The sequence below is a fragment of the Euprymna scolopes genome, chromosome 17 (assembly GCF_053919585.1).
Source record: "Euprymna scolopes isolate OS-2025 chromosome 17, ASM5391958v1, whole genome shotgun sequence".
Taxonomy (NCBI): domain Eukaryota; kingdom Metazoa; phylum Mollusca; class Cephalopoda; order Sepiida; family Sepiolidae; genus Euprymna; species Euprymna scolopes.
The window spans coordinates 78,624,628-78,651,514 of NC_136498.1; the positions used below are offsets into that span (position 1 = coordinate 78,624,628).

Sequence of the window (26,887 nt, forward strand, 5' to 3'; positions counted from 1 at the left end):
CTGCTTTGGGTGTTTTGTATCCGAACTTTATAGCTTTTAAAGCTTCCGTTCATTTTTCAAATTAAAAAAATACCGTCTCTAATTTATAAATGGAATTTAATTTTATTTGCGAATAAATTAAAGCTATGTCGTAATTTTAACATCGCATACGAATTATTACAGTTCAATTTTTACTTTGTTGTGCCATCAGATTGTGATATATATATATATATATATATATATATATATTATATATATATATTATATATGTTTACATTTTACAAATACGTACGGTCGTGTATGCTTGGATTATTTAGACTACTATCATCTTGATTGTTTTATCGTTTCGTCCTTCTTCAAAGGTTACATCGGCTGAAACGTGGTGGAACAACTAAGATGAGATTAGTAATTCAAATAGAAATTATCAATCCTCATCTAAAAAAAATAATAAATAAATAAAAGAAAGAAATTACGGAGGATGAACTTTTATGTGATGCATATTTTTTTGTTGTTAGTTTCCTCGATTTGGATTTTTAGCAAATCTGAAAAATATCTGTTTCCGAACAAATACTTTTTTTTTTTTGTTTTCGAAATATCTTGTAATCTTTTTTTATTTTATTTTATTTTCTTCTGTATTAAATAAACGATTAAAATAACGAATCGATGACTGATTAGGATGTTATCACAACGAAAAAGAAGACATTGTTTTCTTTCTTTTTTTCGGAAATATTTCGTATTTTATCTTTATTTCGAATCAAAATCAAGTTAGTTTATTAGTATTAAAGTAGAATAAATGCATCCTAATAATGCCAACAGACAAAATTAGATATTGTTTTTGTTTCCTGTATATTTTTTTTACTGTATTTAAATATATTTTGCAAGTATTTAAAACAAAAAATTGCTCCATTTGTTTTTGTTAGTTGTCATTTTTGTGTTCACTCGGAGTTATCTTCCCTTGTTTTCTTAGAAAAAAATCGCCATATATATATATATATATATATATATATATATATATATATATATATATATCTTTTTACTTAAAAATTCTATTTCAGATGCAGTTATTATTTAGTACTTTTTATTATGTAAATAATATATGAATTCAAAAAGATATTAAAAAATTGACAATCTGTGACAACTAAAACAAAAACTTGTTTTTTGAAGAGGATGTAGTTATCTTTTTTTTACATATAAAATTGTGTTCACTTCTCATCTGTTTCTCGCTTTGACGTGATTTGCATATTATTTTTTCCCCCATTTAATTTCAATCGATTATTTATTATAAAAAGATACAATAATGTAAAATAAAATGTAAAAATATCTTATTAAAAAAATAATTTCGTAAAAATCCATCAGAATGCATTTCAGTTTATTCGTAAACAAGTTAGCTATGTTTAATCTTTTGTTGATAGTTAAAATTTTTTTTTTTTTAAATCTGAAAACATTTACACTGTCGAATACAAAATCATTTAAATTAGCTTCAAAACTCATACCATCCAATAAATCTATATAAATAAAACAGATGTATGTGTGTCTGTGTGAAAATATTTAACCGATAAACTAACTGATCATATAACACTGGAATTAACACGAAATAGTAATCATACACCAATGATGGTTTCTCACGAGTAAAATCTTTATTTGTATGGATGAAATGTCGACCAGTTGAAACGCAAAATGTTCATTTTCACTTGCTGACATATTTATATTACTATTATTTTTGCACATGGGCAAATTCATTCATAGTTTAAAGTGATTTAATTTTATCTATCTATAGCTCAAACGATAGGAAACGCATCTGGAGCACTAAATGTTTTGGTTTCGATTCTAGCTGATGGCACCTAAGTCATAGAGAATTGTCTCTGTAATAATACGAAATCTACATGGATTAATAATATATTTAAGCTTATTTTAAGATTGGACAAACCGGACGCCTTAGCCTCACCGGCTCACCGCTAGTTTATAAATAAAAATTAAAACAACGTGACCATTATAAAATTAGTTATAATTTTATAACACTTTATGGTTATTTAGAATTCAACGTAATTAAAAAAAAAAATGCAGAAAAATTTGTAGGGTATATGTACCCCTTATGAAATAAAGATGTCATTTTCCAAAAAATCACGTAAATTGATCAGATAGTTTTATTTTTAACTAAGAAAATCAATTTTATGAGTAAGCAAAAAGATAATGTCTCCCGTCGCCAACTTGAACAAACAAGGGCAGATAAGTCTATAACGATTTAAACTTACGAGATCAGCCTTCCCTTGTAATGCTAACGATTTCACACCAATCACTTTAAATCGTTTAAAAATAATTTTCATAAACATAAAACTACTTGATCAATTTATGTGACTTTTTGAATATGACATTCTGTGACAGGTACATACATCATAAAGCGGTTAAAGTAGCAAGATGGGGTCTGAAAATCCAGCCTCGTTCTGAGTTCAGGGAAAGGTGGGTAACGTGGTACTCTGTCACCGGTATCGAAGCAGAACCTGGCCCCTTTGAATAACGTGCTGAGTTGTTAACTTGGAACAACAGAAAAACGGAAAATGTGTAATTAATTTACAACAAATAAATGCTACTAAAGGCAAGATAAGCTAAAAGAAAAACAAGAAGCAATTCAAAGAATTTTTTAGCATTTATTATTATAGACAGAATTAGATTTTCTTTTTTAATAAAAAAGTTTTACAGGGTTAATTAACCTCTTGGAACTGTTTAATTATATAAAAAAATTCTAATCTTATTTAACTGTTTAATTGTAAAAAAGAAAAAAAAAGATTCAAATTCTTTGAACAGTGGAATTAAAAAAAATCTAATTTTAAAATGTTGTCTATAATAATAAATGCTTGAAATTTTTTTTTTTTTTTTTTACATGGAAGTCAACACTTATCAAGGCCCGGAAGCCACTCGGGGATAAGGGTTATTGCATATACAATCAATGGGATAGTATCATAGTAATCGTTAGTATTGGAGATTTGATAAAGTGTCTTACTTAAGAGGGCGATTCATCAGGAATTTGTTTATGTTGGACTTGAAGACATCCAAGTTGTAGTCAGGTGGGAACTGCTTCGTTCTTTAATTCTTTGAATTGCTTCCTTATTTTTCTTTTAAGTTATCTTGCCTTTGGTAGCATTTATTTGTTTTCCGTTTTTCTGTTGTTCGAAATTAACAACTCAGCACTTTATTCAAAGGGATTAGGTTCTGCTTTTATACTGGTGACAGAGTATCACATGATCCACCTTTTCTCGAGGCCCTGTCGGTGGGGCATTAGAATACACCGACTGCCCCCCTGCAGAGAGTAAAAGTCCATCAATGGGGGTCCTGGATATGACCTTAAACTATATCCAGTGGTGAGGCCCCAGCTTGTGGGCTTTGGGGAGTGTGGAGCCACCCTTTAATTACCATTGCTCCCAGGTTCACTCTGACCCAGAGTGGTAGTACCTGTTAGGGTTCCAACTATGGGTTAAATAGAAACTGACTTGAAAACAACAAATATATTCTATTAAAAATGTTTTCTTCAAAATCTTTGGATTTGGCATTAAATAACCCGAAAAGGGTTGATATGCCATAAAACAAAAACAACCAACCAACCAACCACCTTTTCTCGAGCTGGATTTTCAGACCCCCATCTTGCTACCTTAACCCATAAAACTTTTTCTGTATTTTTTTTTTTTTTTTCAACAAAACATTTTGGATTATTTTTAGTTTAAGTTTCATTCCATTTTTTGGATTCTGGTTTTATTTTTTTCTAACCTCTCTTAACTTCTATGCGTACAATATATCTTGATGGAAATAAAAAAAAGCATAAAAAAAGTGGCCGCCCTAATAAATACTTGTATTATTTGTAGAATGTATTTTGATACTTATTTTAGTATTTATGAACCATGCTGAAATAATAGCATTATTTAGAAACCCATTCTTAACATGAGGAGGAGAGGCTTTGTTGTTTGGTTTTGATTCTAGCTGACGGGACCTAAGTCATATTCATTTTTTTTTAATTTTTGAAATCACTACTATATATTGGGTACAATATAATAATCAATAGAGTATTGGCTCTATAATAATAAATACAAAATCTACATGAATTAAAATATATTTAAGTGTATTTTATGACCGGGCAATGCCGAAAGGTCTGATATAAGAATTATAAGTTGTAAGTATCTGTCCTAGGCAAAGAAACCATTTTGTTTAGCCACAGGAAGTAAGGTCTGTAATGTAAACAAGTAGCTCAACAAAATGGCTACATTTCTCACCACTGATATTTATACCAACTTAAAATACTTTTATCTCATTAAAGAATCATTTTTATCACGGATACATCACAAATGAGTAGGTAAAGCAAAAAAAAAAAAAAAAAAAATGTTTTTAACTGATTTAATTGTATTTCCTTTAAAATAATTTGTTTCCAAAAATAATGATTACCTCGCCCCTTTTTTGTTTTTCATTAATTTAATTTTAGAAATTACATTGTTTTTTTTTTTTTTTATAACTAGATTTTAATTTTGATTTTCTTACATAATGTTCCTATTTACTTGCCTCCCTACAAGCACAGAATAAGATACAAGATCTTTTTTAACATGGGGAAAATCCAGCTCTTTTAAAAAGGGGGTGCTCTGAATTGGAACAAAAATAAAATTGCATCAGTCCAAAAAGATTTCTCATTCATTGATCAAAGACAGACAGATAGTAGTGTAATATCAAAACAGATAAAGATTAGGGAAGACTGATCTTCTTAGATTTTGTTAATTTTTCTACATTTTTATTTTCAATTGTATGAATTCTTATGCAAAAAATATGATAGAAAAAAATCTTTATTAAGAAAAAAATATTTACTCAAAAAAGCCTAAAAAATGTTGTTTTTATTTGAAACTTTTGAAGTGTCCAGGATTAATTAAATGAGGTACTCTGGAACGGAAGCCTTTGCTCAGTCTCGAAAGACCATCGATACCCTCTGTAAAGGTAACTGCACGTGTAATTATGAGGCAGCAGTCATGCAATCCCAACCACACCTCTCCTGAACCAGCACTGCTTGAGTCCAGAGCTAAAGAAGAAGTCCAAGACGACTGGAAAAAATGCTGAGATAAGCGGAGAGCACATACAGCACCTAGAATTCCCGAATGGTTACCCATTTTAGTTCTAACCATGCTCAAAGTTGTTGATCTAACGGGAACTGGTGTGTCAATGGTACCCTAGAATCGGCAAATACCAAATGTTTGAGTTGACACCGGTTTCTTTTATTTCCAGTTAAACTATAAAAGAATAATATGCACACAGCAGATTTTTGGTTCCCCGACAGAGGAGCAATTGGTCCTAGTAATTCACTCCCGTTCGTTTGTTCGCACTTTTTTCAATAACCATGCCTTGGATTTTTGTGAAATTTTGCACAAACACTAGTCATGGTGAAAGTAAATTTTTGCCAGAATGGATTTTCCGGAATAACTCTGGTTGCTCCCCTAGCAAGCATTATAGGGGTAAAATTGCTCCAAAATCATTCATCTGTTTGTATATTTGCACTTTTCTCAATAACCACTCGTTGGATTTTTAAAAAAATTTTTACACAAACATTAGTCATGGTAAAAGTAAATTTTTCACTTGTGGAGGGGGATCCTGCATGCTCAGCTTGTTTTTTATCAAAAACGTTTTTATTTTTTTTTTTTTATAAATCTTCATTATACGAGTAAGTAAACTTGTCAACAAATCCTAAAGGACGTATTTTCAGTTGATACCGCTTTCTTTCATTTTTAACTTGTGTTTGAGCTATGAACAAATAATACATGCACACTTGCCTTCACAGATTTAATTTTAAAAAAGTTTTATTTACTAAACATTTTCTTTTGTAAACTATGACGAATCCATCTATTTTGTGAGCAAATAATCTGTAAATAATAGTTTCTCTTTAATTCATAGATAGGGTCCTGACAGTTACTACTACTCCTCCAAGTTAAAGTGGACTTGGGAGTCGTGGTAATTAAGAGGTGATACTCACACTCCTCAAACTCACAAATTGAGGCCTCACCACTAGGACGTTGGTGTGCATTGGAGAAGATAACTGACTTGTCTACCAAGTTTCAGTTATGTATGTCCAACAGTCTTTGTTTTATCAATAATAGGCAAAGACATTTCGATAATCATCTCATCAATAAAAGCTGGAATCCTGAATGGGCTTCACACTAACTGGATTGAACCTCCTCCCAATTTTTATCTATCGGGTTACTCCAAAGATAATGTTAATCAGAATGAGCTTTTCTCTCAACATAAAAGCCAACAGAGTCTAGGCTATTTTTGAGACGGCTTGTTCTCTGTTAGCTGAGGTATGTTTCTGGTCCTGTGCAGTGCTAGGAACTCCATCTTCCCAGACTTTACCTTCTCCCTTTTGAGAAGAGGTTAGTTTATTGCTAATCTCCTAAGGCACCCCTACTAGGGAATGTTGACAAAGCTGACCAGGCATTTTTTGCGCACCAGAATGCTCTTTCTCTAGGATGCTGGTTGTTAAATTCACACTTTCCACATCCTTGTGTCACATCATCTCACTGTGGGAGAAAGTTGAGCAGAGAATATGCCACAGTGTATTCCTGAACTGAAAAGGGCAGTCACAACTCAAATCGGTTGCATCCAGGTATACTTTTAACACAGATGTTCATATTAGGAACATATTGAATGGTGATAAAACATATATTGTTAGTGAACTAGTCAAACAGAGTGAAGTTTGTTTTAAGAATGATTAGAGTGCAGAAAGGATAGTAAATTTTATTAATTAACTAGCGGGGGTGTCCGGAGTTGCCCGGGTGTTTGGAGGTGTATGTTGAGAAAAAAAGTAAATAAAAAGTGGTAGAAGGCAGGCAGGCTCAAACCCGTGACATGAAGGCAGAAAAGAAAGTGAATAGCGAGTAGCAAAATGAATGACTGGCTGTAGGCCAGTTAAGCTTTCCGCTTTCTGCCATATTTCTTTCCTCACGATGTTGGGGAAAACCAGCCCCCCCCCCAAAGGGGAAGCTCTGGCAGTGTCCAAATGAATAGCAATTGTCTGATATGAAGGGTTTCCCCCACATTGATCAAACCTAATTGCCTTCAAGACGTCCTGGCCCATAAGGCCAGGCGGACGCCTTTGCTTTGATCAGTTTCGTTTTATTTATACATGAAAGACAAACAAACACTCGAGACGAGCAAATTTCTTTAAAAGTCGATTAAAATAAAGATAGAGACGATGTCCATCTGCAGATCTGAGATATTAGGATCTAGGAAGTATAAAGAAACTTCTCCATAAATGTAACCAACGTGCGAAGGCCAACGAAAAAAGCCTTTTGCAAACATACACGAACGCTTGAACCCATTTTGCCTTTTATATGATAGATCAGTGGATGGCATTTCTTTAGAGTCATTCTGTATTTGCAAGCACTCACACAATTTTTAATGTCTAGACTTAGAATAGAAATTAAAATTTTTGTATCCGTTACGATTCTTCAAATCTTGATAAATGTTTAAAGAAAATCAAGCCACTAGTGTTGAAAGAATCTACTAAAATGACTGAATTTGAAAATGGTTGATATGCTGTAAAACAAACAAACCAAACATTATGAATAAATATCTGAAGATATAAAGAACTTGATGCATAAAAGAATATTTACCAAAATTACTCGATTTGCCATTAAATAGTCCCAAAAAGCATTAATACGCTGTAAAACAAAACAAAAAAGCAAAGCAAACCAATCCATGAATTCTAATCATGTTTAAAATTTATGACAAGACTTCAAAGCTTGAATAAATCATAAACCTTAAAATAAAACTTTGGTTATTTTAAGAATGGGGGAAAATCCCAGAAAGGATTTGTTTCAATCTTACTAAAAGCCTTTTCAAAAACGATTGCAGCAAGTTTATGAAGAGATGCTGTTAATTATTAATTAATTATTAATATTGTGAAAAGTAATCAATTTTTGTTTTCAGTTTTTCATATTGTAAAAATTATTTAGTCTTTCAAAATATTTGAGAGGAGGATTTATACTTTGTATTATTAGTATTTTTCTGACTATTGTTTTTATCTTGGTTGTTATCAAAGTGTAGTATCTGTTCTTCAGATGCTGCACTTCATTTTCTTGTTCTCTTTCGGCGGAGGAGAAATCCTTCACGACTGAGACAATTTTTATTTTTGTACCTTTTCTCCACGTTAAAAAACGACCCTGGTGTCTAACTCTGTCCCGTGGGGAGGCATAGTAAATAGGTACATCAGTTGAAATGTGAAAATAACAATCCAGATAAGAATAGTAATCTGAATAAAATAAGTGTATGGTTGCAACAAAAATGATTAAATTTATATACTTTTGTTCTTGGTTTGGTATTGAGATGTTAATAGTGCCTAGTGTTGGCCTGTTTATGGTACTGCTGAATTGTGGGATTGTCTGTCGTAATTGTTGGTTAGTGCGTTGGTTGATGCTGCTTCTATGTAGACAAACTCCTGTGAACTGGGGAGTGAGTGTGTTTGACACAACGGCATGACTCGTTTTACGTCCATTTTTTTTGTAGTATACTGAACATCTCTATAGACAGCATGTGAACATAGCTGTAGACATAAACAAATCTGGTGTGCCAACGAAAAAATGGCAACTGTTCAATGTCATGTGTTACCTCTCTATTTATTTATCGTTCAATGAGGGGTTATCTCTTTTAAAAAAACATTTACTTAACCATTTTACGTAAAGCCCAACACATTCGCCAACAATCTCTAAAACCACTTATACTCTCAAGCCCTTTTCGTGAATTGTTATTTCAAATAATAAAATGCCTTGTCATAGCGAATTTAATTCAATTAAATTGGTTTAATCTTTTCATGTTTTTTTTTTTCACAAATTAAAATGTAATCCGATATCGACAATCTGACCCCCCACCCCTCCCAGCTTTTGACATTTTCATATATACCAGGTATACATAGTCTGATTATTATAATAATAAAGATAATTTTTTTTCAGCACTGCTATTTTTCTTGCTTACATTTTTGTCTGTAAATTGGGGAAGATATGTCCTACTTTTTATAGCAATACAAATATTTCTGTTTTTGTCATTAATAATTTATAAAAATGCTGACCTCATATGAGTGTTCAATTCTGAATAATGAGTTAAAATATTCTGTATTAATGGGTGTACAAATAATTTTGTTGTTGACTGTATAACAAACATTATTCATCATTGAAGTATAGAGCGCATCTGGTTAGCAGACTTGAATGATTGAAATGTCTGAATAATTTATTTTATTTTCAAATATGGATGACAATACAATATCTTTTATACTCTGATGATGTGTGTAGGCTGAAACCTTGGATAATAATAAATCAATACATAATGAATCTTTAATGGTTGGAAAACAATTGCTATTATGAAGTGTCCATTTCTGTCAACATTTATTGAAACCAATATTTGTTTTCTACATATACTGTATAATTATGTTATTATTGAATCCTTTGAGATGATTAATTTGTATATTTATTTGTGGACTGTTATCCTCATCTTCATAGTTGTTGTTTCACGATTGGATAGGAATACTGAGTTTCTTAACTGTATCCTCAGTACTCCCGTGGGTCGATGGTTAGAACTGCCGACTATCAACGCGATGGTTCTAGGTTCAATTCTTGGCTAGGGAGAGGTACTAATCTAGCCGCATTGTGGTACAACGAATCTGTACTGATGTGGATGACTACATATATATATATATATATATATATAATTACTGCCTTCCATAGTTATTATTGTCTCGTCACCTTTTGGCCAACTAATCCCCTGACTGGATTTGGGTAGGATTGAAGCTGCTAGCTTCAGACAATGCTCACTGTGGTGCATTGAATCTCTACGTTTCCAGGTGAGCATTGTCTGAGGATAGCAGTTTCAATCCTACTCAAAGCTGGCCAGAGGATTAGTTGGCCAAAACATGATAAGACAAGAACTATGGAAGGCAGTAATTACTGAAGATAAAGTTAAGACTCAGCGTTCCTATCCCATCGCGGTTAACCACCTGACGAAGGTCAGGGGAATAGTTGGCCAAAATGTTGTGAAACAACAACTATGAAGGTGAGGATAACTGTCTGCAAATAAATAATAAAAATAAATAATAAATAAATAATAAAACAAAAGTATTAAAAATTATTACAAAGTCTCTTTATTTATTTCTTATTTCTTATTTGGTTACATGTAGGGATACAAAATGTCTTTTTAAAAAAAGTTTTTTTTAAAAGAACGTAATTTTTCAGTCTTCCTCAATGTAATGAAGGGGATGTGTGTGTATGGAGTGGGGAGGTAGCAAGAGAAGAAAGTATAGCCAATAAGAAAGTGCCATTTAAGCTTTCAGGTGGTAGGTAGCTTGACTGGAATAGTTGGCCCATTCTTCAACCTATACATACACATATGTAGGAAGAGAGAAGATGTATAGGATGGGAAAGAAAAAAATGAAAGTCTCTGATCAGACCCAAAAAGGGTTGATAGGTTTGTTTCATAGTGTAGCAAGCTTTGACGGCAGGGAGAGGGAAATTTGCTCTATGAAAAAGAAATTGAGCTTTGAAGAAATATAAAACTGAGAGAAAATGAAATGGATGATTGCTAATGAGGAGAAGACTACTGTTCTCCCCAGCAGTAATACTCATACTTCAGTAAGAAAATGCATATGATCAACCTGTGTTTTTGTGAATTTTGTAGTCATTGAGTGGTCTCAAATCTTTGTTAAGATGATGTGTGTGTTGAGTTTCAGAATAAGTTTAAATACATATTTCATACTTTTAATACTTTTATATACATATATAGGTGTTGGTTCATAGATGTTAATTCAATAAATCTATTGTGTTTATACAAGAGACATTCCAAAAGTAATGCCTCCTATTTTTTTTATTTCACCCAAGTGAATCGGAAAGCATTGCAAATTGCATTGTTATGATGACTGAACTTATACATTCATGACCTGAAAGTTTCATCTCTCAGTTGCAGATATTGACAATGTAAGACTCTAAGAAAGCAATGTCTGTCATGGACATGCATCAGAAGCAGAGATGCCTCATTGAGTTCCTGGCAAAAGTACATTGAGAATGGTGGTGACTATGTAAAAAAATAAATTCTGGAGCACAAAAGATCATTCATTTTAATGGTACTATACCTATATTTGTAACTCTTTAACTTTTTAAGTTAAAGAAATAGGTTTTACTTTTGGAATTACATGCATAAACTATTGCTCCATAACAAGTAAAGCTTTATTTCAATATAAATTTATATTTATACAGACATCTTTGGCTATGTATGTGCATACGTTTCATCTGTGACTTCATTCAAAGTCTAGCTTCCTCAGGTCACCACAAATATGCCGTCAATATATTTGTGCTTGCCTGAGGAAGCAGGACTTTAAATAAAGTTGCAGCTGAAACATGTTTGCACATATGTAACCAAAGATGTTTGTATAAACCTGAGTAAAATGAATTCTCCAAACAGAATAGCTTTGCACTTTTTTTTTTTTTTTTTCAATTTTCTTGGAGATGAGGCATCTTACCAGTTATCAGACATTCACCTGCCATCTCATACATTCCAACTGAGAGATTTTTTTTTTATGTCCTTTAATGAACATTAAAATCAAGATGTAATGATATTAAACTTATGTCTAGAATATTTACTCAAATTTTATATCAAAATTCATTACATGATTTTGGGTCTAGAAAGTGTCTAAAATTTGAGCCTTAGGAAATTGAAATTCAAGGAATATCGTCATTGTCAGCTAAATATTCTTTAAACAATTAAAATGAATGTCTCTTGTTTGTTTAATATTTAAAATTGTAACAATGTAATTCTTTTTTGAACAATAAATATTCTCTTTCTTCTTACCATGAAATAGTCAGCTAACTATTCTTTAAATCAATAAAATGTCACTTTTGAAATGTATTTAAATTTGTACTGTTTCAGTTGATAAGGTGGTGCTACCAGATCAGGCTGTTTGACAATACCAGCTTCCTGACCCAACATGCACCAAATATTGATGTTTTTTCCTTTCCCTTTGTAAAACTCAATCATGTTCTACAAAGTCAAAACAAAAACAATTTCCTTTGCAAAACAACCAAACCAAACACCATGAATAAATATTTGAAGATATAAAGAACTTTAAAATCTTTTTTAAAAATTACTGATTCGCCATTAAATAACCCAAAAAGGATTGATATATCCTAAAACAAAACGACTTTATTTGGTGAGACGGCATGATTTAATTTTGGAGCAATATATTTTCAAATGAGTTCAATCAAAATTTCTACATTAGCAATATCAAATTAATCACCAATCACTATCTTTGCTGATTGGATAATTTCATTTTTTAAAATGTGCGTGTGAAAGGTGATAATGTACATATATACATTAAATGCCATTCATGTATGATAAGATATATATATGTCATCAATTTTATCTAAGTTTTTTCTCTTGTTTGAATGCTTAAAGCTTTTTTTTTTTTTTGTTTTTTGCTTTCAGTAATCTGCAACGAGTGGCAGTATGTGGCCATTGTTGCTTGATTTGACTCTGGATGAATCCAAGCGAATTTTGCGCCGATTAGAATTAGAAGCGTATTCTTCTCTTGTATCTGCTTTTAGAGCACAAGGTATCCTTACCAAGTACAAGAAGAAACTACTCCAAGAGTTACAGCATGCCTTGAGGTAAATAACCTATATTATATTTCTCATATCTCTGTTTGGAGATACAATTTAACACAAAGTTCTATACCAAGTTCAAACAATTTTTCTTGAATAAATATTACAAGAAATTCAATTTATGTATAAATTTTGAAGAAGAGGTTTATGCAATAATATTGTGAGGTTTGTGTTTGTGCTGGTCATCCATAAACAGCAGATGATATTTTATTTTTATTTTATTTACAACTAGCAGAACTCTTGTCCCAGCATTACCCAGGATTGAACATAATAGAATGATTTAACTATAAAAATATCTGTAAATATGCATGTCAAAATTAAAAAAAAAATTTTTTTGTGTGTGTGTATGTTAAGTTATTAAAGGTTTTTCTGTTTTCTTTTCATTTGATAACAAGTCAATAAAAGTTTAAAAAAAAAAGATTTTTCTTGTAGAAAATAAATTTTTATTTAAGAAACAAATTAACTGAATTTTAATATTTAATGTTGTTCACTGAAAATAGTAAATCAAATTTCTATGCATTCTTCGATAAGGAGAAAAAAAAATTCGTACATAGGTATAAAAGTTTATTTAATAAGTCCATGAAATTATGTTTCTGAATTTTTGAGATGAGGATTGCTTATTTGTATTATTTGAATTCTTTGGACTGTTGTTCTCATTGTGTTATTTTCACAACGTTTTGGTTGATGTAACCTCCAACCTTCTTCAGGTGTATCTTGTCGAACTTGGGAATATTTCTGTTGAACTTGGGAATTTGTATGGAAATTACTTTACGGGGGTAGCATACTCTCATTCTGTCAGCCATGACTGGATAGAGGTCCTAAGTAATTTGCAAGGACCTGTGCCGCAGTAGTTAGAGTAATTGGAAAAATCACTTGTAAAAGTGATATTCTCCTGAACGTTGAAGGTTCAATTCTCAGTGTGGACGACTGAAAAATAGAATTGCAAATTACTTAGGACTTCTATCCAGTTATGGCTGACAGAAAATTCTTGAGTTCTACAAGATACACCTGAAAAAGGTTGGAGGTGACATCGACTGAAATGTTGTGAAAATGACACTCAAGATGAGGACAGTAGTCCGAACAATCCAAATAATACAAAGTCCATGAAAGTTATGAAGAGATTTTTATTGTAGAAATATATTTTTTATTTCATGTAATTAAAAAAAAAAATAGTATTTTATTAGTTAAGTCATTTGATGAAGCATTTCTATATTCAATTAATCCTCACATGCATGACATGCAAGGTCAATTCATGTTTTGATAGGAACACCACCTTGACCCATGGCTGTGATGATGATGCCAATATATTTGTAAATCTCAATCTCTTTAAGAACATTACCATTGTGAACGATGCATATTTTTTTTGTTGCAGCAAAGCCGACATCGCATATTTTTATTTTCATGATCTATGATGCAACATGGTGAAGCTCACACTGAGCATTAACAATTGTCTCATCAAGTAAGACAATATCATCTACATAATGTAAATCCTTGAAAGCAAAATTGCATTCAATTTCAACAATGACATAAGGAAGCTCTTTTAAGGTACTCAAAGTGACTGAGTCAGTAGCACAATTGAAAAATGTTGTCGGAGGAGCACATCCTTGCTGAATGCATCGATGTATTTTGTAAGGCTCCAAAAACTTAGCATACATGCATATGCAAGATCATGTTGTATGCTTTAAAAAGACTGAAACGTTTAGGCAGAATACTTGGTTTGTTTTACAATCCACAGAGGTACGAAAGAGTGGTCTAAGATTAAAATATATAGCAAATAAATGTTAACAAAGGCAAGATAAGTTACTCTTGTACCTAGCTGTTAAAGTTTGTAGTGTTTTTACTTACTCTGAAACGTTTAATCAGTTTGAAAAACATTGTGCTATGTTTGAGATTCTCAATAGGGAGGTTATCTTTGCCTGCAGCTGTGTTATTTTTTAGACTTTTAATAACAGTAACAACCTCTTCAAGCATGTGTTGGAGTTTGTCAGTTATAAGATTGGCGTTATTCATAGGAGCAGTTAATGGGAGTTGTTGGTCATGTTTAGCGAATTGGCAAAGTGATCTCTCCAGTGTATGAAGTGTTAATTGAGATTAGTGATTGACTCATTATTCTGGTCCAAGATGGTTTGGTACTCGAATGGAGGAAGCTATAAAATTTATGTGAGTCTCCAACAGCTGAGGCACATTCCATGTCGTTTACCACTTCAGATATATTTGGATCAATGCAAGCAGAACGGGTAGCTTCACAGCATAGTTGTTTGAAGTTATCAGTTGCAATTAATCAGATTATTAGTTTACAAATTACAGTTGTTTAAATGAAACTATTATTACAAATTTTCAAAACAATGAAAAAAAATCTGAATTTTATGTGTTGATAAAGCATTGCTTTCTGATAGGAAAAATACTGTTCAAGCAAAGCAATAGTATTATTTGAACTATACTTCATTGAAAACAATGGTTAAGATCTGTCATGCTTACTTTAAATGCTAATGTACAGATACAAACGATGCTGAATATTCAAGTCACCTGAATTCACAATTCAGAGTGTTGTTTGCAACAGTTTCAACATCAATATGTGACAATGGATGATGCATTGATCAACAACTCTGGAGTCAAATTGGTAGTTAGCTCGGTGGACAGCAACAAATGAAAGTGACCAAAGATACAAACATCAGCAGACAAGGATTTAGCCTCTGTATGCGCAAAGTATTTTGTTCATGAATTACCTTGAGAAAGGAAGAACTATCAATAATAAATATTATATAGCATTATAGGTGTGTTTTAAAGAAGAAATCAACATAGCATCCTAGAAGGAGTCTATATTGATGAATAAAGTTGGCTAAAAATTACTGCTTTATTAGTTAAGCTTGGGGATTATTGAATGATGCGTTATGTTTTTTTGTTTGTTTTTTTTTACTCACGTTCACCCCTAGCAAGGCATATTTCCACTTGAACGTAAGGGGTTACTATTTGGGACCAGGCCTAGGAAAGATGTTCGTTTACATTACATTTAAATTTCTAAATATCAGTACAGGCAGAGAAGCAGGTAGCAGGAAGGGAATTCCAAATTCTAGCTGTTCGAGGGGAGAAACTATTAGAGTAGAAAAGCTTTCTAGCATTTGGGGACCTCAACAGTGAAGAGATGAGATTTTGTTGCTAAGCGGGTTTGTTGGGGATATGTATGTTGAGGGGGTACAAGTGCAACGAATTCATTAGAGAATATTCCATTGAAATATTTATAAAACAGGCACTGAGATGCAACATTGCGACGATCGGACAGAGGTTGGAGCTTAGTTGACAAAGTGGGACCTATTAGATTGACAACTCTTTTTTGGACCCTATCCAATAGAGAGAGGCTAGTGGTAGATGCACAAGCCCAGATGTGGCAACAATACTCCATGCATGGCCGAATGGTGGCCTTGTAGAGGTACAGGATACTCGGGTGTGAATAGTCTTCTAACTTGATAGAAGGAACCCACCTTCTTCCTTCACAATGTCCTCAGTGTATTTGTTTCAGTTCATATTGCCCGTGAATTTTGAGTTTGAAGGAAGAATTTTCAAGTAGCGTATTATTTTTCATGGTTCTCAGTCAATAAATGCTAAAGAATGGTACTTGACGCTTTATTATGGTTTCACAATATCACTGATTATCAGTCTTTAATGTTTGAGATGATTGCTAAATATTAGAGACCAATAAGCTACACTTTTGATGATCGCTAATGGCATCACTTGACTGGTGCATCTACCACTAGTCTCTCCCTGTTAGACTGGCTTGAAAAAAGAATCTCCAACTGAATAGATCCCGCACTATCAACCAAGCTCCACCTCTGTCGCAACACTGCTGTGTTTCATTTCTGTGCCTGTTTTACAAGTACTTTAATGGAACGTTCGCTGATAAACTCAAAACACTTGTGTCTCGTTCTACTCTAACAATTTCTCTCCTCAAACTGATAGACTTTGGAATTCCCCCACTGTTTCCTGCTTCCTTGATTATACTAACATGCAGAAGTTTAAATGTAATGTGAACAGACATCTTGCTGCTTGACTCTCCACATGGTGCCCTGTAGACATGGTCCCAAATAGTAGCCTGTTATGCCGAAGTGGCAGTATGCTGTGTTTTGGATGTAAAAACTGCAGTAGAGCATTAAGCTTTGTATAATTTATTGTTAATTGATAAGATAAGGAGTCCTTTGTTTGTCTAAAAACTGCTGTTTTCATTTGATGCTGTTTTGATTTTGAGAAGTTGGTTTTCTTGTTATAATAAAAGATATATATATATATATATATATATATATATATATATATATATATATTTCTAGCTTAGTAATAAGGATGATAAAACAAGGTGGAGATAAAAATAAAATATTTAAACAGTTAAATAAAGCATTTGTTCGTTATCCTGATGCTTTTGAATCGTTTAAGATAAACCAGACTATATTAATAAAGGAAATCCAAAACTATATTAGCAATGTATAAAATGTATTTATAATTACATATAATAAATTTATAGATTAAAAAAAAAAAAAAAAAAAAAATGTATATATGTAAAAATAAAATATTTTTAACCTTTATATATCTAATTTTAAATAAATAAGAATGTAAATATACAAACTACTAATTATAGTGGGGGTGATAAGTAGTTAAATGGATTAATCCAAATCTTATAAATACAAGACTGATAAATTAAAAAATGTAACCATTTTAAATGTGGAATTTGATGAATCGCACAGGTAAGAAATTCATTTTTATACTATGAAAAGGTTAGTAATTGCAATTAAGAATAGGAAATTGGATCAAAAAAAAAAAAAAAAAATTTTTTTTAACATGTCTTCTTCCTAAGATTAAGGGTGGTGGTGTTTGATCAACACTGCTGGGGAGCCATGATGTAATATACTGTTTTGTTTTTAAATCCCCGTAATCATGGTAAACAACTGATGATCCCTTGAAAAATAAAAAATAAAAAATAAAAAAATTGGTATTATAGTAAATTCGAGAGAGTTGATGCAGTGATTGCAGGTGATTAAATGACTTACTGACTAAATGTTTTTTTTTTTTTTTTTAACGAATGATAAAAAGTAATTTTTTGTATGGTTTAAAATGTAAAAAACTTCAAAGACTATATATATATATATATATATATATATATATAATTATTTTTAATATCCACAGACATATGTTTCATGTTTGAACCAATCATCAGTGTGGGTAAAGTAACTGTACCACTGGTCGAATGATTTGAATCCAAGCTTCTTAACACTAGGCTGTTGTGACATTTCAAATACCAGAAAAATAAATACATTAATAAACCAAGTGTTTTATCTACTGAATCTACTCTATTGTTAGATTTAAATCTTATATTTCTCTTAAAGTGTTCCCTTGAATGGGGCTTAATATGGGTTAATAATTCTAATTACATATTCGGAAGGTTTACTATTCCATATGAACACTTGTGGTCTAACAGCTAAGTGTTTATGAAGAAGTATTTACTTTATATCTATAAGCCTGTAAAAGAGATTTCACATTTTCATGGTTAATATGTCATATAAAAATAATTAGATTAATTAACCTAATTAGTCTGAATTTAATAGCCACTTAATACAAATATATACTGTATGTAAAATTATACCTTCACACCTACCAATAATATAAAAGGTGTTGTGTATGTCTTGCTAAACTTTGAAAAATACTCAACAAATCCTTACAACGTTGGTATATTTTTCAATCAGTGTAACCCTGGAAAAATAATATCTAAAGTTAAAAAAAAAAAGATTCATTCTTTGGGAGTTAAATAGCTATCTATATCATTTAATGTTATCAAGAAGTAAATGTGATTTTTAATGCTATCATATAAACTCTTTTTGTTTTACAGAGTTATTTCCCTTTTGTTGACTTGTTATATGTGTGTATATGTCTTTAGAGAGGAATGGACTAGGCAAGAAGAAAGTGGGAGGGGAGGAGGATAGAAGTTATGTTACACTTTTGGGAGGGGAGGGGGATAGAAGTTATGTTACACTTTTGCTTTGTACAATACCAGATAATCATGCTAGTCCACTATAACAGACAAATGTAGTTTCGGAGTTCATTTTTCTCTTGGAAAATGCATTTCTATGAATAACAATAAACGTAAGCATTTTATTTTTGTTATATCATAACCGCTCTATTTCATAGACCAAAGTGCCAGCACATTGGTAACGTACGTACTGTACGTTAGATCATGTCTCATAAACAATACTCTTAATAAATAAAACTCTTCGTAAATATGCATGTATTAAAAAATTCTCTTTCTTAAAGCAATTTATATTCAACTAGCAGGGCTTTCTAGTGTTGCCCAAGATCTTTGTTTCGTTTTAATTTAGGAAAACTATCTGCTACATATTGTAATTTAAAATATTTAAGTTCATTTTGATACAAAACCAAAGTAAAAATACTTATACCTCAAGTAAGATTTGAACTCCAAACCTCTCTCTGTAAGTACAACATGCTAACTGATTGAGTCACCAAAACAGTTAGGAAATAGCGATGCTATTAACTGAATAAGCCAGAATAGATGTTAGGCATGTAACTCTAGCTGATGATGACAGATTAATTTCAGATTACAGATTTATGTCTTGAGAAATTAGTTCATTTAGATATCATTTTTTTTTTTTTTAGCGATATCTCAATTATTTTTTCAGTTATCATATTCTATAAATAGTTAAAATCTGTAATTATTGAAAAATATTTCTTTAAAGAATAAACTTCAGATTAGCCAATAAAGACACTTAAAATATGATTTACTACTGGTGAGTATCCAAAAATCATCTCATTAAATTTGCTCCTGATGTAATGGGAGGGCTTCTCAGTGTGAAAGTTAAAGCCTTTCCCCTTTTTTTTTATGATTAATAAAAAATAAAATATCGATCAGGATTAAATATTACAACCTATCGGAAATGCAATATTTTAGAACAGATCAATATTTGCTTTATATAATTTAACTAAAAAAGATTTTATATATTATTTAATTGGAATTCATTATTGAGATGAGTATTATTTATTAATTTATTTATTGCGGACTATTATCCTTATCTTTTCTTAGTTGTTGTTTCATGACGTTTCGGCCAACTATTTCTCTGGCCTTCATCAGATGGTAACCGCGACGGATAGGAACTCCGAATCTCCTAACTGCATTCTCAGCAATTACTGCCATCATAGTTGTTGTCGTCTCACCAACATTTTGGCCAAGTAAGGCTCTGGCCGACTTTGGGTAGGATTGAGACCGCTATCTTTAGACAATTCTCACTGGATAGAAACATTGAATCTCTACAGTTCCAGGTGAGAATTGCCTGAAGATAGCGGCTTTAATCCTACCCAAAGCTGGCCAGAGGCTTACTTGGCCAAAATGTGGTGAAACGACAACAACTATGGATGGCAGTAATTGCTGAGAATCCAGTAAGGGAATTCGGAGTTCCTATCCTGTCGTGGTTACCACCTGACAAAAGCCAGAGGAATAGTTGGCTGAAACGTTGTGAAACAACTAAGAAAAGATGAGAATAATAGTCTGCAATAAATAAATTTAAATTAAAGATTTAATTATGTACATTGTACTTAAAAAAGCTACAGATCACAAGTATTTGTGTGCAAGAAGTGTAAGACACTGGAAATTCAGATTTGGAAAAAGTATTTTTTTGGGGGGAGGTTGTAAAGCTATTAACAAAACTTACGAACAACGTCAGCAAAATTGCTTGAATATCCTCATGGATCACCAATCTTTCTACCTTACAATGGTAAACATCAACATGCTACGTTCGTTGTCAATGATTTCCTAAACTTTATTGTTCTCATTGCATCAGATTGTTGATCGTGCATTTTTCTCTCTGATGTCACTTGTACCTATTTACAATGCCTCCCCACGGGACAGAGTTAGACACCAGGGTCATTTTTTAACGTGGAGAAAAGGTACAAAAATAAAAATTGTCTCAGTCTTGAAGGATTTCTCCTCCACTGAAAGAGAACGAGAAATGGAAGTGCCATATCTGAAGAACAGATACTACACTTTGATCTTGGTCAAGAATCTTTCAAGTTTTCTGGGGGTGGGAGGCTTTATCTACAATTAATCTGCTGGCATTGCATAAGTCTGAAAGTTCCTCATTTGTCCTTCTAGTGTGTATTTTAAGGAGAACTCTGTTCATAATTAATTATTCTCCAAAAATGGAAGGGAAATAGTCTGTTTTCATGAAGACAAAATTGACAACAAAAGTAAAAAAAAAAAATCATAAAGTTACGAGTTGAAATATATATATATATATATATATATATATATATATAGGGTACAGATGATATTTCTATATATATATAGGACTGTATGTCGATGACTACAAATATATATATACAGTGATGATCATATTTATTGGCACGGTAAAATAAAAGTTAAATTTTGTCTAATAAATTCTAAAAAAGGGATTAAATTAAAGAAAATAACAAAGTATATTATGTATTTTTAACTGGCCTTTCCGATGCAGCAATCGGATTTTAGAAAAAATAAATAACAAAGGAACAACAAACATAATTGCAAAAAACCCTTGTTCAAAATTATTGGCACGGCTTTGTTTTTCTTTTAGTATCAGTATAATATCAATCAATTTCCGGTTTACGTGCTTTCTGAACTTTTTTATAGCCATATTATGCTTGTTTAACGCTAATTCAGTGAATAATTTTTTTCAGATAATTTTTAGATAGCGATTTATTTAAACTATTATAAGTGACTAAATTATAATTTTCAATCGCCATGGTTAAAACTAAGGAACACAGCAAAGACGTCAGGAAGCTTATTGTAGCATGCCATACCAATGGGGAGGGCTATGATAAGATTTCAAAAAAGCTAAACCTTCCCAAATCCACTGTTAGAGCCATAATAAACAAGTTCAAATCGCAAGGCCACGTTATGAGTTTAGAGGGTAGAGGGAGAAAAAGGATTCTTTCCCCAAGAGATGAATGGAAAATTGTTCGACAAGTAAAACAAAACCCAATGATCTCTGTTGGGGAGATTGTTGATGAACAGAGCACCTCTGGAGTGAATGTATCTCGACATACAGTTGGTAGAGTTTTGAAGAGAGCTGGTTTAAAAGCATGTCGTCCGAGAAAGACTCCCTTATTGAAGCCTATGCACCTGAAAGCAAGGCTAGCCTTTGCAAAACGTCATATTGATAAAGATGTTGCATTCTGGAAACGTGTTCTATGGACTGACGAAACGAAAATAGAGTTATTTGGCCATAATAAAGTGTCTTATATTTACAGAAAATCTGGCGAAGCTTTCCTGCCTAAGAACACCATACCCACAGTGAAGCACGGTGGAGGCAGTTTGATGTTTTGGGGATCCTTTGCTGCCTCTGGACCAGGGCGACTTGTTAAGGTCACAGGTAGCATAAAAAAGGAAGATTATGTTAAAATATTGGATGAAAACGTGAAAGACTCTGCTAAAGAGCTCTCACTTGGTCGTCGTTGGTGGTTCATGCAAGATAATGACCCAAAGCATTCGGCTAAACTGACTAAGAAATGGCTGGAGGACAATCATATTAATGTTTTGGAGTGGCCATCACAAAGCCCAGACCTTAATCCAATTGAAAATTTATGGAGAACATTAAAATTGAGGGTAATGCAAAGGAAACCTAAGAATCTTATTCAATTGGAGGATTATTGTCAGGAAGAGTGGGTTAAAATTACTACTGAAGAGTGCAACAACTCGGTTGTAAACTATGAAAAGCGACTGAGGAAGGTAATCAAGGCCAAAGGCTATACAATTGATTATTAAATAAATCGTGCCAATAATTTTGAACAAGGGTTTTTTGCAATTATGTTTGTTGTTCCTTTGTTATTTATTTTTTCTAAAATCCGATTGCTGCATCGGAAAAGCCAGTTAAAAATACATAATATACTTTGTTATTTTCTTTAATTTAATCCCTTTTTTAGAATTTATTAGACAAAATTTAACTTTTATTTTACCGTGCCAATAAATATGATCATCACTGTATATATATATATAGAGAGAGAGAGAAATAAAAAAGGAACAAACCAAGTTATGTGTTCATCAATGTTTTGTCTTTATTGTAAGACTTCTGAATGCCAATAAAGACGAAACGTTGATGAACACATAACTTGATTTGTTCCTTTTTTTTATCTCTATTTTGTCGAAATACTATTTCCATTATTATCATCATGTATATATATGTAATTCACTGCATCTTCACAGATAATTTCCATTTCATTATGTTTTTCTATTATCATCCTTTTCTTTCTCATGATTCCATGGATGGCTATTTAGACCAGCTACAGATCTACATAACCTGTAGCACAAATGGCAGACAAACATCATATGTTAAGTTCTTACCACCTATTTGCAGAATTGTGACAGTGTTTCCTAGCAGATTAAAGCTGCAAACTTTGTAGCTCCTTCATTGTCATAGGGATTTTAGTATGCACAGGTGAGAGATGAGGTCACAAAGAAACTATACATCATTGAATTATAGTTACAAATGAATATGAATACCATTCGCCGAGCTTCCATTATTATGAACTGTTGACATGCCAAGGGAAAATAACTGGTAATTATCATCAGATTTTCCGTTCGAGGGATTGTTCTAGATTTGGCTATAGAGCCTCATGAATTCCAGTTTTGAATCAAAATGATCCTTCTCATTAAGAGACAGACATCCATGATTAATGAGCTCTGTTAGCTAGAAGCAAACTGGTTTTAAGGCACCAGCAACCTGTTTTTCATGCATTCTCGTCTGTCTTATGAGATCTTATCTTCAGCAGCTATGCCTGATAACAACCTTGTGTGTGTAAAAATAGTGTAGAGCATAAAGGGAAGTAATTCAAGATATAACATGAGAAGCAGCTGATTCGAAATATATAAAATGTGAGAATTGTCTGCGGTTGTTTGATGTAAAATCGCCATAAAAATATCCATTTGGATGGAGTTGAATTTGAGTGTGATATAAATAGTTAATTGTTCAAATGGATATACATTTTATAATAATATAAAAATGTCTGCCTATTTTTCAATATTTTTTTTTTGATTTGAGTTTATGCTAATTAGTTTAATGTACTTGAAAACATAATTCTAATCTGTACAAAATTTCCTTTAATTTGATATTCTACAAGCTATATTTTGTTTATAACTTCTTTGAATCATGTTGTGGTGGCCATCTTGGATTTCCTGGTCGCCATCTTTGATTTTTATCAAATTATAATGTCCATCAGAATAATACTTCATGATGATAAAGCCTTATTTACTATTTTTCTTACCTGTTTTTATGATGTTTCATTTAAAGCTGTTAAAATTAAACCGAAATATGCTAATTAGTATGCAAGTTACCAAGTGAAATGATCATAAATAGTCATCTGAAACTTCATTGTGTTATGATAACATCTTCAAAATTTCAACATAATATCTTAAAAATTAATTTGATATTCTACAAGCTATATTTTGCTAATAATTTCTTTGAAGTGTGTTGTGCATTCATTTGTTTGAAAACGTTACATTTTTTTTTTTTTTGCAGTAATTTTTGACAACTACTCTAGTTTTATTTCATTCTATTATTAATTATTGTAATGCCTATGAATTCCCATCAATCGTTTTAAACTTATTTTTAAAAAATAAAACTATATAATATATTCCTTCCATCATGGGTACGTGCATCATACATACAGATTTTTCTTTATTTGTTTTTTAATATAGGGGGAATTCTGAACAAGCACCTGATTTTCTTTTTAATTTACTTATTTAGTATTAACTTGAAGATATATTCAATCCACATGTTCAAAAACTTTGTATATATTTGTTTTATGTTCCAATAAGTATTTTTTTACATTTCTTTTTTCCAGCATATCCACTGAACGACACCGAGCGGAAGTTCGGAGAGCTGTTAATGATGAACAGTTGTCGAGCATTGCAGACAAGTTAGTATCTTTTATTCAAAAAAGAACTTGATAACTCTTTATTCTTGTATTAAATATATAATGACTAGCAGGGGGGTGCCTGGCATTGACCAGTCATAAAATACGCTTAAATATATTTTTATTTATGCAGATTTTTGTATTTATTATAGAACCAATTCTCTATTGATTATTATATTGTACCCAATATATAGTAGTGATTTCAAAAGGTAAAAAAAAAAATTATGACTGGAGTGCTATCAGTGAGATTTGAAATCAAAACATTTAGTGCTCCAGCCTTAGTTGTTACCATTTGAGCTATTGTCAGATGAATAAGAAATAGTTAAAAAATGAACCAACTTTATCATATGAATGTGTATTTGTGTATGTGTGCAAATAGCAATGTCAGACACCATAACGTTCAACGCTGGACAAGGCACACACTGCTACTTAATTTAACACTCAGTCTTTAAATCAGTAATAAAACTTATATAACTGGATTCACAATAAAATTTACTTTAAAATGGTATTTTAATATTTTTGTTGTGATTTGTATATTCAAAGAAATTGCTATTAACGACGAAACATGCCAGCATAGCATGCCCGCTGGCGGTAGATCACTTTTTGCAAATAAGCGATCAGTGTGTTCAAATAAATAATCAGAATGGAAGTTGTCCCCATCGACGAATTTCCTAGTTGTTTTAGCTAATCAGGGAAAAGAATTGTCTTTACTACGGAATTTTCAGTCAAAATTTAGAATATCTCAAAGTTGACGCTTTATAGTACAAAGATAGTTAAAGAAAGAAACTGTGTTCAAATGCTATTTAATAGCGAATGTATTCATTTCTTTTATCCTAAAATTTGAAAAGAATTGGATAAAAATTTATTATGCATGAATTGATAGATATAGTGACAACCGCATATAAACATGAGAATTTCTATGTGTTGAGACGCGCACAAAAAAAAAAATCTGAACAAAACGTTCGTCAACTAACTTACGAAGATAAAGAATTCATTTTATTTTTGTTATTATTTAGAAAACATAAATTTTTAATTATGGACAGGAAAAGAATATTTTTTTGAAAAAGAATAACTGACAATGAACATTGTTTTTTTTTTTGTTCTTGGTTTTCGAGTTGAAAATAAAACATCTCAAAGTTAATGCTTTGTAACACAAAGATAAGTAAAGATAAAAACTGTGTTCAAATGCTATTTAGTAGTGAATATATTAATTTTATCCTAAAATTTGAAAAGAATTGGATAAAAACTTTCTATGCACAAATCGATAAAAGTAGTGGCAACCGCATATAAACATGAGAATTTTTGTGTCGAGACGTGCACAAAAAAATTTGTAAACAAAACGTCCGTCAACTAACTTACGAACGTAAAGTATTCATTTCATTTTTGATATTATTTATAAAACATAAGTTTTAATTATGGAAAGGAAAAAAATATTTAAAAAAAATAAATTCTTGGAAAAAGAATGACCGACAATGACCACACTTTTAAATGAGTTAAAACACACAAACCACTTATCCAGTAAAGTAAAAGAATAACTTTTATTGGGTTTGTTTTACAATCCACAGAAGTATAAAAATGTGGTCAAACAACAAATATATAACAAATAAATATTACCAAAGGCAAGTTAATCTTCTACCTACCTTGATAAATTTTTGGTGTTGTAAATGTTTATTCTGTTCAAAAAACAAGTAGTGGCGAGCGTTACATGAGAACAAGAAAAAATGGCCGCAATGTCTTTTTACTTGACAATGATTTAAAAATAAAAAAAATATACAAAATAATGGTAGAAACTCGCTTAATAATTGTCACGGTAACTTGAAGCCGTTAAAATGAAATTTAATTATCCTAATTAGTTTAATGTACTTGAAAGCATAATTGTAATCTGTACAAAATTTCCTTTCATTTGATATGCTACAAGCCATATTTTGTTAATAATTTCTTTGAATTGTGTCCTGGTTGCCATCTTGGATTTCCTGGTTGCCATCTTGGATTTTTCACAGTGTAATGATGACAAATGATAATGTCCATCAGAATAATATTTCGCATGATGATAAAGTCTTATCTACCATTTTTTTTAACTGTTTTTTATGATGCTTCTACTTAAAGCCATTAAAATGGCTTTTCAATAATGCCTATTTTTCAATATTTTTTTTCTTGATTTGAGTTTATGCTAATTAGTTTAATGTACTTGAAAGCATAATTCTAATCTGTACAAAATTTCCTTTAATTTGATATTCTACAAGCTATATTTTGCTAATAATTTCTTTGAAGTGTGTTGTAGTGGCCATTTTGGATTTCTCGGTTGCCATCTTGGATTT

The 26,887-nt window shown here is 31.5% G+C and overlaps 1 protein-coding gene across 6 annotated transcripts in view; it reads left to right on the plus strand.

Moving 5' to 3' along the window:
• LOC145296820 (uncharacterized) overlaps positions 1-26,887 on the plus strand; it is a 141,905-nt gene that overhangs the window by 257 nt on the left and 114,761 nt on the right. For all 6 annotated transcript variants that reach the window (XM_080142906.1, XM_080142907.1, XM_080142910.1 and 3 more), the window contains exons 2-3: positions 12,460-12,641; positions 24,498-24,572. In XM_080142906.1, coding sequence (XP_079999032.1) covers positions 12,481-12,641; positions 24,498-24,572 — 236 coding nt within the window. In that variant the 5' untranslated portion in view covers positions 12,460-12,480. The remainder of the gene's footprint in view (positions 1-12,459; positions 12,642-24,497; positions 24,573-26,887) is intronic.